Consider the following 17970-nt stretch of genomic DNA (forward strand, 5'->3'; position numbering starts at 1 on the left):
GCACTCTGCAACAGCAGAATATTATGCCCCAGCCAAAAAGGCTGTAAATTAGTGCCTCAATATATAAAATAACTAATTTTCATTCACAAGGGAAAAGGAGTGAAATTTCCCCCTGCTTAAGTACTAATCCCATCCCAACCACTGGACTTGACAAAATCAACAACAGAAATAGGAAGACCTGCCTATTTGTAGGTCACACCCGAGTTTACAATTTCTTTCTCAACCTTCAGGTAGAAAATGAGGAGCATCCCCACAGAAACAGAGCTCTGGGTGGACTTGGAGAGAGATTTTAAAGCAGAAAATGTCAAAGAAATGATGAGCAAAACTCTGCGGCTGATAAGACACCTTGTTACTACCCTGGGAAAATTTCTTAGTAGACGAATGACCTACTGTCAGCCTCCACATACTCTTTGGCCATTTGGCAACTGGAAAGAGCTGCCTCCTTTATATATAGCGAGTAGCAGAGTGACTAGAGCTGGACTTCCCGCAGTGTCAGGTCACACTGCGGCACCAACTCCCTCCCTTCTGAAGCCAACAGCCCATCAGAGGGAGGGAATTGTGTTCAAACCTTCAGGGTCTAGTTTATTCATTAACTCAAAGTCAGATTCTCCCTCCTTCCTCCTTCCTGCTAACCCTTCTGGAAAGCCTTTCCAGAGACTTTGTTCCTACCCCTTTCTGCAAATACCTACAGCTAGATCATGTCCTTGAGCTAACGAGAACTATTTTTTTCCTCCGGCTTCCCTAGGAATGCCATCCTTCAGCTCTGCTCATCCTTTGCTCTTTTCATCAAGGCTGTAAACCACCGCTCCCTCCCACAGGAACTTCCCAGCAGAGTGACTCCTCGAGGCTTTTCTAACCCCAGCCCATTAGCGTTTAACAGGGCAGACAACAGCAGCTCGGAGGCCTTGATAGCCATCACGAGACACCCTTTCCCCTGGCATGATCGATTCCCTGCCCAACGCTTCACCTGCAAGCCATGAGTGTGGCTGAGTGACTCTTACCCTTGCAGCCCCAGCCTGCCCTTTGACACGGGTGATGTAGCTAGGAGGGTAGATCCAATCCTTTAATAGAGCTAATAGAGTTAATCACCCACACTTAGGCACCTGCACCTTATGAGCGCATGCAGACTTCCCTGCCCAGTGAATGGGAAGGAGTGGCTATCCCAAAATGGTACCTTATGTCGAGAAGGGAGCTTCCCACAGGTGGCCAACATAAATTACTGACCCAAGCAGCATCCCTGAATGCCCACACATCTCAGGAGATTGGATGTCCGGGTTGGGAAAGTGCCTCTATCTACTTTGTAATCCAGACCTTCAAGTCCTGCTCAGATGTACATGGCTGTATGTAGTCTTTGACTTTTGACTACCAGTAGAAGTAAATATTTCAACTTTAAACCATCGCTGTTGTCACTGTGTCTGGCACTACAACACAGCTCACGTGCTTGCTGGATGTGGCAGCAAGCGTCCGCCTCCGCGCCCCCACGTCTGCACATGCCGCCTTTGAAGAAGGCAACAAACAAGAATGCAACTTTTTTTGAGCTTTTCTGCCTCTGTCCTTGGCCCCGCACCTCTCACCACAAGCTCGAGCTGCCACAGATGATCCCTGCGCTACATTCAGAAGTAACTAGGGGCATGGAAAAGGGTGGAACTAGAGTGGTTTTGTGCCCAAAATGAGTGTAAACAACTGATTTGGGGGAGACTTGGATTCTGAAATCTCTGGAAAAAAAAAACATTTTGATGTGTAAGTTGTTAGGGGAAGATTTGCTGGAGATGGTGACAGGTCCTAGGATTAAAATACTCTCGCAAATTGTTTCCCAGAGCTACCGACCCCCACCAAATTAATGACAGAATTCTCCTTTTAGCTGAATACGCTGCTCACAGGGTTCATATCAAAGTGGGAAGGAATCTGATTGATTCCACATAAGGGTGGGAATCTGCTCCAACACACAGGAAAGAAGAAACTTCTTAGCTACCAGGGTCTTTTTTGATCAGAATTTTGTGTCTAAAAGTAGTTTTCCACCCTATGGGAAGATCTGCCGGCATACAGGGGAAAGGGAGCAGCCCACGCCCAGAAGCAATACAGTCATCCTGTCCGAGGGCCCCCTTACATTTCTGTCCCTTTAAAATGGACAATGAAAGAATATAATTTGATTTTTTTAACAGATCCGATGAGTTTGTGGAAAAATACTGCCTAACCTGTCATGGCCATCAGCATACTGCTGTCAGTGATGCTTTTATCTCTTTGCTTTAAAAAGGCTGCATCCTGAGATCGGGCAGGGCGGGGGGTGAGAAGAGAAAGAAAAAGTTTATTACTGAACTGGAGAAAAAGAACTAGTATTTAGCTGAAGGCAAAAAAACCTTCTCGGAGTGACTATCATAATAATTATGTGACAGACTGTCAACCTGTAGCTCAGTAGCCGATGAACATATCTGCTGATTGTGAAGTGAAGTGCACACCTAACAAAGTAAAGGCACTACAAGGAGAGGAATGATATAAAAGACAGAAATAAAATGTAATTCATGACGGCTGTCCGTACATTTTGAATTTGCAAAGTTTGTGCTAATCTCCAAAAGTGCTGAAGATAGAACTGGAACGGACTGATAGTGTAAGAATATCTCAGTGTATTGTTACAGAATAATTTTCCATTTTAGTGTTCGGTGCTTTATCAATAAAATATACCTCTAAAATATATATGTGAGAAAATACTATGCTTGCAGGGAATGAGGCTGGGTTCTGACATTTCCCAGGATGTCACTTTGGGGAAGATCACCGGGAGATGCCTCCGTCTGCACAAGCATCCTTGTACACAACCCTGCTGCCTCTCATTACAGCTCCCTCCTTGGCAGGAACGCTCCACATGGCATGCTTAGAGGGTTGTCTCCCCGTGAACATTTTTGGTAAAAAGCATCAAAGCCAGAAGTGCAAACAGCCCGGCAAGTGTAAATACAGTATCTGCAACGCAGGTGCATTGGATCTGCTCAACGAGCTCTGCAAGGGGATCATTGGTTTGGGGTTTTTTCACTAGGAGGAATATACGTTATCTGAACTCTTTCTCTGTTGTCACCGCCTTGTCAGATCCCAATTTTGCAGACTCTCCCCGCGGCAGCTGTAGGAGAAGCAGCAGGAGGAAGATCAACGCTCGCCTTCTGCCTTCCCAGCAGAAGAACTTTTTTGAAAACTTTCTAAGCTGAACACAAGCCTTCAGGGAATGCTTGGAGATAATAAATATCTAATAACAGGGGCTTATTGCCTTGGGGAGACAACGACTTGTTCTCCTTTGGAGGCAAACTGGCTAACTATGAAGTATCTGAGGAATTTTAACTGTAAAGTGGCTCTGTGAGGCTCGTGGTTTTTTGTCCCCCAGCACACCCAGTACGACCTCAAGACTTCCATCTAGTTAACGTAACAAATAACACCATTTTCACTGGACCAAACTGGCTGGAGCTGTCAGCAGCAGAGTGAGAAACTTTGTGAAGGTGAAAAAAGGCCCCAAAGGGACATAAACCTGGGACTGAGCTGGACTGGAAATAATCCACCTGAAGAGCACAGAAAACACTTGATTTTTCCCAAAGCTGTACAAATGACGCTGTATTGCTGGTGGGGCATTTTTGTTGTGTGCAAATGAGTTAGGAAAGAGGATTCTTCAGTTTGGAGGAAACTCATGAATTGATAGTAATGAAGAGGGATTCTTAGGGTGGTAAAAGAAATATTCCAGAGTGGTATGCAACTCATGCCCACATGACCATATGAATATGGGAATATCCTGGTTTTGAGCCTGTTTTGCTGCTACTGGTGATGAGGGTCGTGCCTGAGCCGGCAGGTGAGAGCTACCGAGAGCAGCACGGCTGGTGGGTGGTGCTGGAAAATCCGTCCAAAGCAGTTTATCACAATGGAAAATAAATTAGATTGGCCTGATTCTTCCTCATGGTTTACTTGAGGCTTAAAAAAGGCAGTAGCTATAAATATGCCAGCTGACTATTTGGAATTGATTTAGTATGTCACAATCTGTTACTCCATTTCCGAGAAGAGGCAAAAAAGAAAAATTCAGAACTACAGTTTCAGAGCCTATTGTCGTTTGCTTTAAGGAAAATTTCTGTAGTTTAATCTTATGATCCTAGAAATGATGTTAGTAGTTTGGGTTTTCTGAAACCAATGAAACATTCAGATGGCAGATGGTGTGCGGGCTCAGCAGAGATAAAGGTAGCATGACTGTGCTAGGAATAAAACAGAAATGGCCGGGTACATTGTGTTTGGTGGAGTTTTTTTGTTTTGGGGGAACTTTGTTGCTGTTGTTGTTACAATATAAACCCTGTAGGCACATCTACATCATCTTTTATAACGCAATAAGAAAAAAAAGGAGCTTCTTATATTGCTAACACAGTTTCTGAGACCAGATGACATTCATAATATAAATGAAAAAACTGCTTACAAACATGGTACAGAGAGAGGATGTTTGATCCAGAGGACAGACTGAAGTCTGGGATCCCAAGGGCTAATGTCCTAATCCTGACAGTAACATCTATGAACAACGTAATTCTCCCTAACTAAAATGAATTACTATCACTAACCAAGGTGATTGAAAAACTGCAGAAGAAAACACATTGTAAGCATTCGGTGTTATTACTTGTTGAGACAGAAGCCATGTTTCTTTGCTTGTTAAATGCATCAGAAATTCTTCCAAATCTCAATATTTATGCATAAACATTTTCAAAGCCTAAACCCCAAAAATCTGTTTCAGCGGCAGAAAAAAAAGTTCAACGACGCAGATCAACAGGAAGGTGCATAATTGTATGATTTTTCTTCAAGAAAAGCTATCGCATACACTGTTTATTTATCACAGGTCTTTTGCACTGTCACTGCTTTTATGAGGGACGCTCCAGAGCAGCAGTCGTTGCCTGAAGAGAGCAAAGGTTTCTATGCCGGGATTAAGGTAATGCTGATGGCCCTCATTTACTGAGTTATCTAGCGTACCCCCAGGGAATATTTATGCATTTTCTGACACGCTCTGAAAAACAAGACACAGAAACATAAGCCTTGATCATCATAACCAGTGCTGCTTTTATGTTCACTTTGAGAAAATGTCTTAATAAATTATATGGCTTTCAGTCTGTTTGTAAAACGCCCTAAAGCACCTACCAGCACTGCGTGCAGGTGTTGACACCACAGAGAGTGTGCAAAACTACATCTTCTAGTAAATACACCCCAAAGTACTCTGGTGGTTATGTATAATGGGAAGACACACCTACAAGGGTACAGAATTTTGTTGTAACCAAACCAGAACAAAGTGAAGACAAAAATTAATTTTTATCCATCTTCTTCTTCTGGTCAGACACTGCAAAAACCAAATTGCTGAAGATAAATTCACATAGTGCAAAAACCAGGTCTAATCCCACTAAAGGATTAGACTTTCAGTCTGGCAGTCCAGGAGAATTTGAGATCTTCCAAGAATCTAAGCTTCATGGCCCCACGAATGGTGTTTGAAAAATCTGTCAGCCCATTCTGTGTGACGTTTGAAGAACAGTTCCGGTTTCTTTGGAAATGTCAGAATTTCCCAGGGAATGGAAATTCCCATTTCTGACTAGCCCCGAGTGCTGTCTCTGCTCTTGCCCCAGGAGAACAGACTGACAGAAATGGCACAACCTGAGCTTTCTCCCCAGCACACTAGCCACCGAAGCCATAATAGAGTATGTACAGAGAAATCCTTCTTCCTGCCATAGAAGGGAAGAGGAATCAGGCAAAAATTGCACTCACTTTGCAGAATACAAATATATAGTCCATGACCATGAGGTAATGCCATACTTTAGGCAGTGAATATTGCTGGTATTTCTCCTAGTGCATTGGAATAGAAGCTCCTTTTAACCAGGGGTATTAAAAATTAATAAATTCTATGGTATCACACTGTTTTCAGGCTTAGTAAAAACCTGTTTTAAAATTAGGAGATGAGAAGCAATTAGACACTATATATGACAACCACAAACATTTTCTTAATTGCCAAGAATGTTAAAGTATTTTAACAATTTCACCTTATAAAGTTGAAGATCATTATTATGATGATGATGATTATTATTATTATTATTATGAGGATTATTATAAAGATTATTATTATTTTACAAGCAATTATATCTTTTCATAATTTATTAAAAACACTTTGAATTTTATAAATATCAGTATTGCCTAATTAATCCATCAAAATGGTCTAAAAATTATTTTCTTATTTCCAGTTTTTACCAGAATCGTTACAAATTGCAGAGGATGGCAAAGAGCATGTTTTGACCATTCTGAGCACTGTACCCATTGCCTGTCCTGGGCATGATGATTCCTGTAAAATTACTTTTCAGCTAAGTACTGAGGATTTGGGTAAGAGTTTTATGTCTCATCATCAAATCAATGTGATCACTTTTTCCTGTATTTAGGTTACAATGAATTCCAATAGAAATTATAAGACTTAAATAACAACAAAGGGCAGAAGCCATAAAATCAACAAGCTAGGCAATATATTTCTTTGCAATATAAAATAGGTGATAATATCACTTGGGTTTTTTAGGAAAAATAAAAAAAATCTGACTAGCAATAACCTGAATGGTAGTCCATTGAGATTGATAGATGAAATAACTATGAGTAGAAGAACTTATTTTAAATGCCAGAAGTATAAAAATCCATTTTAAGATTTTGTAGCAGCAATGGTCTTAGGTAGAATAATTTCATTAATTATCAGTAAGAAGCTCACCTGCAGATTTATTATTTAGTAAATGTGTACTGAAGCCTTTTTTCTTTCTTTTGCTGGCTTACAGGTTTTGTTTAACTCAATATAGAAGGAAAAAAATCATTCTTATGCTTATATATTATTCTCTTTCTAAAGATATATTTTTTTTACTTGAAAACATTGACAATGTCACTTAGAAAATTCTCTTGCCTTTTTAATCAGTAAATGTTTTCCCCAGATTTATCTGGTAGAATATCACACCTAACCAAGGGGGGCATATAGCTATATATTTACTTTCATTTGCACTAAATAAAACACCCAAGCCTTTTTCTAACAAGGCATTTATTTCTCTTCCATAGATGACTCAATGAGAAAAATGTTTAGAGATAGGATTACAGCCATAGTTTCTCTACCCACAAAAAGCCAGCTCAAAAAAAAAAATGTTGGCAACCCCAATAGTTCCTGATATTTTTCCCTTTCTAAATCCCTCTCCTTTCTCTCCCCATCATCAGCCAAGTGCTTAGACAGAAGAAAAAAATAATTCAAATGGTATCATAACACAATGATCTTAAACTGAACGGCACCTTATGGTTCCAGCAGCTGTGTTGGCTCTTGTACGTGGAGTACTTTGCATTTCTCCACGGCTCAGTGCTGCTCTGCTCTACATATTGCTCTTGGCTGAGCTCATGGGAACAGATTTTCTTAGATATTGAGGTGGCTAAGAAGGCAGGCTGGTGTGTGGTGGGAGATCCCCACAGCCTCCAAGAAACGTTAAGACACCTACCTTTCATGAGGATCAAATGAGAATTAGATACATAAGCCATCAAAGTCATTTTTTTTAACTCCCATTTTCTTAGGCATTGATAAAGCCTTTCAAAATCTCACTGATAATGAATGCATGGGCCAGGAGTTCTCAAGTGGGGGAGGCTGAGTTCCATAGATCAGACTGAGGCTGACCCCTTGCCAGGGTCTTCTCCAGTCCCACAACGTGCATTCGACTGGAAGAAAGAGGGGAGGTAAGACTTGCAGAAGCAGCTTTATTTTCAAGTTGTCAATGGGCTTGACGTGTTGGTGCCAAGAGGTCCCAGGATGGAGGCACAACTCGACCAATTAACTAATCTTTGAAGGAACTTGTCACTGAAGTGGAAAATTTCAGTTAGTTTTAATCAACTCATTTCTGCAGCTTAAACTAATAACCAGCTCTAGCCCTTGAGTGCTCCATCCTGAGCCTATCTCTTTGGATGGCACTAGGGCCGTTTATGACCAATTGAGTTATCCATATATACTTAAGGTTGACTATCTGCTGCTGTGTGTTTGCATAACTGCATGTCTGGTTTGTGCCTTTATTGTCTGTAGGGTCCGTTGGTTTATCTGAAGGAACACTGTGGGCTTCTGAAAAACGTAATGTTGGCCACAGTGCTATTAAATTGAAAATAAAAACAAGTTTAGCTGAGATTCGTTTATACAGAATAAATTAACTGACAAGCTCCTTGTCTGACTGAATCCATATAACAACACTGTTGTGCTAATTATGTAGGGAATAAGTGATAAGAAAGCTAATTACAAGCACAGAAATATCTCTCTAAGTTCAGACAATATCATAATGAATGCCAAGGCACAGCAGAGCCACTGGAGTTTGGCTTCTGTTAAGTTTATCATTACTATTTTGACAAGATGATTTTCTTTGATTTTAAACTTTTGTTCTGGGTTGTGAGCACAGCTCATGGGACTGTAATGACAATAACTATTCCTCACGGAAACCTCCAATTTAATTGAATCAAGAACCTTGAAAATAAGCCAGGACTTTTCTATAAGATGTGAGACAGCCTTTAAGGATTTGGTATGAGAGATAATATGCTACTAATGTTTGTAGGGTTTTAGTTCAGTTCCTATAGAACTCTACAGGGTTAATTTAAATTATATTTTATGAGTCTTTTCCATAAGGAATAAAACATTGATTATTTGATTGCGTTAGAAATACCGTCTTAAAATACTTGAATGCCATCTCCTATAAATTATTAAGCAGTTCTACAAATGGGAAAAATTATATGAAAATTCGGTATTTTCATATTAGATGAATTCTATTGACACCATTTCTAGAACTTTCGTCTTTTCAGATGATAATTATTGGTCTGGGACAGAAAGTAAATGCTCAGCACGAACAAGAGAAGTGGACACTACTAGTCTTGCACCTAGAAGAGGTCCCTTTAGGAAAGATACAATGTGCAGAGGCAGAGCTGAATGAATGACTTGGGTTGCCATTGCCATATTGATTTTATCACCACCCATCACTTCTCTACCCATCACAGATACTTACATAGCCAGTACCACCACAGCTTATTACTTTTCCCCATTCTTTTAATGAATTATTTGCACAATGTCTCTGTGAAAGATAGAAATAAAACCGCCATCATTTTACAGGTTGGAAAGTAAAGCACCATAACCTAGCCAGGCCAAAAATACAAATACAAATCTGCTGCATTTGCCTTCCTGTTGAGTCTGAAGTTCACCAAAAACTGACTCGAGAACCCTCCCTTTCCAGATCAAAAATTCTGTTTATTTTAAATTAAACAACTCGCAGCAGATGCCTCCTTATAATAAAGCTAGTGAAAGATAAATGTTTTCCAGAAACACAGACTCATCTCTTTCTTTGTCATGAGAACTACTCGTCTTCATTCCCTGGGCATGGACCCATAAAGATAAGACTGTCATTCCAGAAATATTAGCACCTGTGGAAAGAAAAGCACCACTGAGTTTTAGTAAACTGTCTACTGCAGGGGAAAAAAAAAAGCACGGTAAAATGTGCGGAGGTATGCCAGATTGAGTCAGTCAACTGTCTTCATGCAAACCCAGCTGGTTTCAAGGCATGTGTGTCATGGAACATGAAATATTTGTGTTGGATGGTAAACAGGGTACGGGCAACTGTTTGGATAGCTCTTGTCAGACTCGGTCTCCGTGTTCATTTTAGATAGCCAATTACTGGGGCCCCCAAACATCGCCCTTTCGGCATGCCAGGTGGATCTGCTGCGGGCGCCCTGCTCGGAAAGCAGCTGTGCAGCAGCCACGCTGACAGTGACAGCCGTGACAGACTTCGCTCAGGATGGGAACCGCATCAGCCGCATCCGAGCGGAGCCAGTCGGACGGAGGGATTTGCTCTGGAGGGCTTACACACCAAAGGATGTGAAGGTCGGGTCCTAAAATAATTTGGAAAGCATGTCAAATTTAAATGGGAGGTTTAGTATCACAGAAAACAACAGCAAACCTTAACCATATAAACATTTGGGGACTGCTGCCAGCAGAGTAAACCAAACCAGCCTCTTTATACACCAAGAAAATTAATGTGTAAAGCCTTTTGCTTTAACAAATTTAGGTTTGATTATTAGTTAGCCCATCAGTAAGGCTAACAGCTGGATTATAGATGTAACCAGGCGTGCTTGTGGATGCTGGAAGAGAAGAGAGGGAGAAGCCGGGTTAGGGAATTAGCACCTTTGGAAAAGGAGGGAGAGGGAAAACTGGGGACCTAGGGAACTGTTTCTGACAAAGCAGAGGAAAGGCAGTGCCTCGGTAATGAGAAAGGAGAACTCAGACTCAAAGTGCCATGTTCAATTTGTGACTGTGCCAGGAATCACCAGGATACCTCCGACGACACACGCGGCTGCTCCGTCCCTTCAGTTATCCCTGTGCAAAATGTCCAAAATCAAAATAATAAGAATCAATCAGGGAAGCAAGCCATGCTCTCCCTGCAGAAAGCTTGGCCAAAGGAGCGCAGTGAACAGGGAGGGACTGGCCCGTTGTCTGTGAAGTTGTGTCAGGGCCTTGCTTGGGAGGTTTGAGAGCCGTAATCCCACCACCCGAGAGAATAAACCAGAACACAGATTTGACTCAGCTAAATTTCTCAGAGCAGTGGCACATCCAAGCTGGTATATTTTAAGTAACTGAAAACAACCCCCAATGAAATCTATAATTTCACTGCCCTGATTTTTGTGGATTTGCTCATAAGAGAAAGAGATTAAACCGGACCAAAAGAATTTTTGTCTTCAGAGGTAAAATGCCTAGCACGTGACTATAACCTTTCCTCTCCAGCATAGGCTTCTTTGAAACTTTTTAAGATTCTTAAATCGCAGCTAATTCTATGTAGTACACTCACATACCCATATTTTTTCTTGAAGTTACAAATGCTGCCATTAAAATACGAAAATGTAGCAAGTGTAAGATGGAATTAATCAGTTTTTATAATAAATTCTATCTATCTCAGTTAAAACTTGATCTATGGAAACATAATAGACCTTACCTTCCCTCCTCCCCATTTCCCCACTGCTGCTTTGCAGTTAATTAGAGGCGTTAATGTAACCCAGTTCCTGCAACATATCAAGGAAAAATCCATGTATTAAAATCCACATGATCTTTAGTCCTTCAAACTCATTCAAATATTTTTAATTTATCTGAAAATTGAAGGGAAATGGTGGGCAGAACATCCTGACACATTCAGACACACATGGATTTGTTTGTGCAAAGGAAAGTTTCAGCCGTGGAGAAAATGGGAAAATTCTGAGATACTTCTTGATATCACATGGTAGATATAAACGATACAACTGACCTCAGATCAAAATGCTGTTCAAAGTGGTGTTTGGTTTTTCATTCCTCAAGACCATCACTCTAACATTTTGGGATGCCAGACACCGGTGGGTGTCTAAGCAGTATCTCTGTGCGATAGTTAAGGGGCATTTTGAAATACAGCTGATGTATTGCAGCAGGTGAAGAATTTTGTCAGGCAGTGTGGTTCTATCTTCACCCTCTTATTCGTTTATTTAATTTCATCACTGTTCCTAAAAGCTAAGTTCTTCTTTGTCACTGAAAGACTGCACAAGGGTATAGCGGCCATTCTTCTTCCCCGCTCTGCGGATCATGGCAGAACTAACTGAATTGCACCTCCGGATTCTCATGGGCAAAGAGCGAGCAAAGAATTAACAGCCCTGGCCAAGAAATCAGCCTGGCAGGCTGGATATGGGAAAATCATAATACTTCATCACTCCCACCAGTATGACTGGGAGCTCTTCACATCGCAAATCACTACACAACCCAGTCTTGCATTCCTGAGAGCTGGGTAGCGGAGTATGGAAAAACACCACCTTGAGCAGACATGGCAATGCAGGCCCAGCACTGCCCGAGATTCAGGTATTGCAACTCCAAAGGGAGTTGTCCTGCCTCGGGCTTTCGCAGGCATATCTGAGACCCAGCTTGTGCCCCAGCAACCAAGAGCTGATGCAGCCAAAGATCTCTGTTGCTATGTAGATCTTTTTCTCTTTTATTCACATGCCGAAAACAGACAGCTCCAGCAGCCTGATTTGGGCCCTCGTCGCCAGTACCCGATCAATAACCTGCACAGCAAATATATAAATCAGCCATTCATATGCTGTATCAGGAAATTTAAGGTCAAATTGGGGGACAGGCAGTGACTACTACTAAAATATGCTAATGCTACTTAATTACAGCATACTTTACACCATACTTCACACCATACTTCAGGCATTAAAATTAGTACAATTTAATGAGCACTCTACTCTCTTGATAATTTCAGTGAATGATCTACTCCTTAGCAAAAAAGTTTAAAAAAAAAGCTTTGTTTTTTACCAGATAACGAAAGACAGTGCATTGCATCACTTTGAACTCCCTTATTGCATGTGATTAAACTCCATTGCTTGAAAGCAAAGCCTATTTTGTACCCATTCGCAATCATGTTTTAGAAGTCTGATTTTAGTTTGTACTTGACACATGAATCCTGCCCCTAATGTTTTGTGAGGAGCAGTAATGAAGAAAAACTGCTGTGTAGACTGTATTCATTACACATTTCATTTTAACTAGGTCACAGTTCGAGACCTCCCAACAGGGAACTGCTACTCTTTCACTGATCCGCACATTATCACATTTGATGGATGGTGAGTATTCTACTTTGAAATAATTTGGCTCAATTACTGCAGTTTTCTGTTTCTGGATGTAGCATGCATTTGGTTTTACATTAGAATATCAAAAGAGAGTTGTACTAGTTTGCTTATAGTGATTAATGTAGTGCTTCAATAACATACATGGTTTTCTTCCAGCTGTTTATGCTCCTTTTAACAAAAGGACTAGGGATGGATTAATCTGGAAGCAGCAATGGTTTTGAGTCTGAATAATTTTTACAAGAAAAGGTCAGATTCCCAAATGTTTTTCAAACAGCACCATCATTATTGACGTTTAGAGGGTGTCTACACCATGTGGCATCGTGTCAGCGACACCCCCGTGCCACCCAAGAGAGCCATTACGTCCCTGTAGCAGCACAGCATGCAGGGACAGCCTGGTCCTTCCCAGCAGTTCAGTAACATCTGATGTAAAGTCACTCAGCCCAAGGATGCTCTTGCATTCTTTTACTTCCAGAGCTGGTTTATGCACAGCTACATCTCTGCATGGAGTTCACAGTAATAGCCACAACCAAAAAACCACGAAGATGGCCGTACTGTCTCAGATAAAAGAAGTCCAGGTATGATAAGTGGCAAATATCAGGGAAAGAGTGCAAAAATAAAGTTGTCCGTCCTCCTGTACTGTCCAGATGTCCTCCTATATTATCCAACAATAAGTTGCTTAAAGACTTCCCGAGCCAAAGGTGGTATCTTTGTGTTTGACAACTGTATTGTACAGAACTTTTCTTCAGTTAACCTCCCTAATCATTCATGAATCTATTTACCCCAGGTATTTAACATAACAGAAAGTTTTTAAAGTTTGCATCTGGCATGTTTGATCCAAAGTTGCTAATATTTCAGATCACATTCCAGGTTTGTCATTCCACCGTTAACCTCCTAATGGCACAGATAATGACTTTAGGCGCACAGCGTCCACAGGGGCTCGGCAGGCGTGATATTCTAATTTTGATATCCTAATGTCCCAATTTCAGTCCAGCATGCTCTGGAGGTAGCATGTGAAATGACGTCAAAGCTGGAGAAATATGATGATGAAATGAGGCATTAAAGGTTATATGTCTGCCTCAAAGAAAGATATCACTTAGACTGGGTAGTCTCAGCTAGGAGATTAGCTCTGCACATTTAGGGCTTTCCAGTTTCTTTCCGGCTTTGCTGAATACCATTTAAAAAGTGGTCAGGCACTTGTTTCATGCAAGTTTGGTTGCTCGAGATGTAGAAGCTACAGAAGAGCTATAAGAGGCTCAAAGACGTTCCCATGCCTCATGGTATCTGCAATTATTTCAACTCTGGGATATTAAACTACATCAGAATATTATTTCAAAACTCTGTATACATTTCCATTCTAAAATATTCCCTTCTGATTTAGGGCTAAGAATGGACAGTGATCTGCCAGCTAGTTGTTTTTAGGAGGTCATAAATTACTGAAAGGTACCTGTTAGAATGGGGGAGTGCTCTCCGCCACATACAAAAATGTAGTACATTTTTACACAGCTTCCATAGGAAAAAAGGTCTAAAATAAAACAAAGCAATTTTATTTGAATAACTCATTTTGCAACCCTGTTATTGACAACACAAAGAAATGCTTCTAAGCAATTTACAATTATATTTGAGCACAGGGAGTTTGGAAAAGCCCATCCTTCTGTGGCACCTTGCTTCATAGTCACACAGCTTTGCCACAGAAAAATCCCAGGATTAGCTTGGCCCGTCGATAACTGCATGTTTCTTCCCTGTGAATGGACGTTCATTACTGCTCTGTCCAGTGTAGCTTTAAATAAGCCAAGTTGATGGGGCTTCTGCCATCTCAATAAGTAGGCTATTTCACAAAGATATATCACTTCTTGATATTCAGCCAAGTTTCCTACCCATCATTTCACAATCCCATTACTCCTACTTATATTCCCATTTATTATTGTAAATAATTTCTCTTTCAATTATTGTAATGATTATGCCACCCTATTACACGTCAGTTAAGCAACTTCTCTGTCTGCCTATCCAAAAAATGTTAACACATTAGCAAATGATTTCAAAGCTCTGTATCTGAGGAGTGGGGAATGCAATTTCTGCTTCTGTCCTGATACAAACCTATAACCTAAAGGCAAAGAGTGACACAGAGGTATGGAATGGAAGCATTCTCCTTTGGTCGTAAAAGGTATGTGGTGGAAAATTGTGTTTGAAACGAGGTGTGCATTAGGTATTATGAATGGAAGAATTATACACAAAGCTTGTGGGCTCAAGTAAGACACCACATGACTGTCCCTCAAGAATAAAAAAGTGTCAGAAAGAGACAGATCTGCAGATTGTAAACAGTGAAGCAAGAGAAGAGAAAAAGCTAAGAGAAATTTCTCATAGGGACTATGAAGCAATAGGCTGAGAGGATGAGTGGAGCACCAGTTGGTTGGTGAGTTGGGCATTAGGAGCTACGTCGACTATAAGTGATCTGTAGACACAGGCTCGGGTGAGAACATTACACAGGAAAGAAAAGAAACATCCAAAATTAGTCAAAGAGAAGTGAAGAAAATAGCAGCCTTTACCCACCTCTATATGGCTACAAAGATGGCAGCAAACAAAGCTTAATAAACTATCAAAACTGCTTCTGAGATCAACAGCAGAGCATCCATCAAACAATATAACCCAAGGAAATCCATTCGTTCCACCACAAAGCCTATAGGTCAGCTGACCGGGAGACAGCAGACTCTAAGATCAAAATGTTGTAGGCAGAGCTGCTGTGGGTGGGTGGTGATCAGTTGTCTCTTTGGCACCCACTCAAGACCTCGGGGTGGCTTACTGAAGGGCTGTCACATGAAAAGCAAGGGCAACTTTGAAGAGGGGGAACATTGCCAACAGCAAAATGGTAGGAGTGTTTTCTACGTAAATGGGCATGCACATAAACATACTCCTGCCTTTCACAGAGTTGCTTATCTTTTTGGACTTTCCCATTAGCAATGGCAAAGAGAAGGAAAAATGCCCAACGGAGAAAAGCAAGGATGAAAGCAGATATGAAAATAGAAATTTGCAACCTTTTTGATTTCCAAAAATTAAATGAAAAGTAAAGCTCATGAGAATTTAATTTAAAAATACTGATTCTAATAATTTCTTTAGCAGATTTGTTGGAAAATAGAAAAATAGCATGAAATTCAAAAGACTGGAAGATATTTCTTTTTTGGTAGTAAAATTTTCCTACTGAAACGGTCATCTCCAACATATAGGTTGATTTGTCAGGTTTCACAACAATATTTAATTTTGTAACTTCTATAGTGATACTTCCAATTATTTTTAATCTGACATACTGAGCTCACATTGCGTCTGAGGTAGTTAGCTATTCATTAGATAACTAAAATACCTGACTTCTAATGACAACACTCTCCTTTGGTATGCCTCTTGCTAATATATTCTGTAGAAATATTTATCTTGTAATCTTTTCACTCTTTTGACCAAAGGAAGTGACTGAAAATCAAAGAATGTGTCATGTTTTACAGTGTAAGCACAATCAATTTGTGTATATTGGAGCATAGATGTGAAATAGCGTTAATTATACTAGCTAAAATCCAGAGAGAGCACTTCCTTTTATAGCAAAGTACCTTCTAAATTAAACAAATGTGAAAGCCTGGTAAAGCAAAAGTATAGCCCTCATTACTAGTTACGGCACATTATAAATATAAAAGCTTTTCATGCCATAAATTGTAGATTCTTAAATATGAAGTACTAGCTTAAAACTAAATATGCAGAAAATCCTTTTAAGGCAAAATATAAAAAGGGAAATATATCCCGATTGGTGAACTGTATAGATCATTCATATTATTTTGCACTTTAACTTAAAAAAAAGAAAAAATATTTTTGAGATTTCTCAAACATTTACGCTAATCTAGCCATCAATATCATCCCAGGGGCAATGGCACAATTTTGTGCACAATGACAAAAATCCCTCAGCTTGCACAGCTTCACGCTTGTGGTGGGTTTTAATGGCATTCATCAGAGTAGCCCACAACTAAGTTCTGGGCATGAGTAGCACTCCCGGAGGTGCTGTTCTTTTTGATAGTCTGTAGAAGTTTATACACCTCTAAACATCCAGTGACTGCTAAACATAACCCAACAGCTTCGCTCCCTGAGAACAACGCAGTCAGTCCCTAGTGACGAGCGCTCTGAAACCAAAGGACATCCTCCAGCGTCACTCAGCACTTCCTAGGGTCACAACTAGCACAAAATAGTTCTCACTAGCAAGGAAAGAGGAGCCTGGAGGGACATGTCAACAAATCAAATTATTCGGTGGCAAAACTGGTGGAAAAACTTTAGGAGCAGCCACAAAAATAACTGAATTAATAAAAAGATGAAGTGCAGCTTGGTGAATAGTAAGTGTATTGTGTTAGTTAACCTAAAAGTACTAGTAGTAAGTGTTTACATACATTTATATTCCTTTCTGTCCCTCTCTTATCTTGAACCAACAGAAGTGATTCCTGTAGCATCTCACTGTCATAACCAAAGACTTAGAAGCATTTTAGAATTCTTGGATTAAGAGCACAACCTGAGCCATGACTTCATGCTGGGACAAGAACTTGCTGCACTCCTTGAAAAACAACCCAAACACATGGATGGGGAGGGAGGGAACCGCTTTCCACCCGGTACCTCCATTGCTACAGACTATTAGGGCAGCAGGATGGGGAAGCGCGCTGTGGAGGGCAATTTAGACACAAGCAGTGGCGCCTGGTTCACAGAGAACACGCAGAGTTCCCTCATGCAAGAGCTCCAGTAACTCCACGTCATGCTTTTAGCGCCTCAAGGATGCAACCTGATTTCTCAAATGTTGTCCAAAGAATCATTATCACAATTACAGTTGTAAAAACATCAGAAAAGTTTACCTGACTCTACTTAATTATCCATTCAAGTAATTCAAAGGCAGCTGAAAGTTTCAATTTAGACATGTTGCAGTTTTGTTATGTGCTATGCAATCTATGCCGCGACTTAACTGAAGGACTCTAAGTGACTTCCAGGAGAATTGGACTGGGTCCACTGCCAGTGCTTATTAAGCAGCAAATAGCTGCCGTAGCTGCAAGGATATTTATATGCACATGCTAACACAGTCGTATTTACCAGATACAGCTGATTCATCTGGGTACAGCCATTCTGAGGCATTATTTGCCACCAAGCTCTCTAAGCACCTTTCCTTCTAAGCTCCCCCTGTTGAAGGAAACTCTGGAAGGTGATTCTCATAAAATATCCTGTCTCCTCTGTCTCTCCTGTGAAGATGTCCAAACGGAGCTAGTACTTGATGTTAAAAGAGATTATCTATTTTTTATGTTGTCCTTAGTTCTAATCAAT

At 40.6% G+C, this 17970-nt stretch overlaps 1 protein-coding gene across 1 annotated transcript in view; it reads left to right on the forward strand.

Annotated features, from left to right (window-relative positions):
- The window catches only part of LOC132317401 (von Willebrand factor D and EGF domain-containing protein-like), a 174184-nt gene that overhangs the window by 54690 nt on the left and 101524 nt on the right, over positions 1 to 17970 (forward strand). The window contains exons 5-8 of the mRNA XM_059820504.1: positions 4841 to 4930; positions 6222 to 6357; positions 9672 to 9889; positions 12566 to 12639. Of these exons, the coding sequence (XP_059676487.1) occupies positions 4841 to 4930; positions 6222 to 6357; positions 9672 to 9889; positions 12566 to 12639 (518 nt within the window). The remainder of the gene's footprint in view (positions 1 to 4840; positions 4931 to 6221; positions 6358 to 9671; positions 9890 to 12565; positions 12640 to 17970) is intronic.

The sequence above is a fragment of the Gavia stellata genome, chromosome 8 (assembly GCF_030936135.1).
Source record: "Gavia stellata isolate bGavSte3 chromosome 8, bGavSte3.hap2, whole genome shotgun sequence".
In the NCBI taxonomy this organism is placed as follows: domain Eukaryota; kingdom Metazoa; phylum Chordata; class Aves; order Gaviiformes; family Gaviidae; genus Gavia; species Gavia stellata.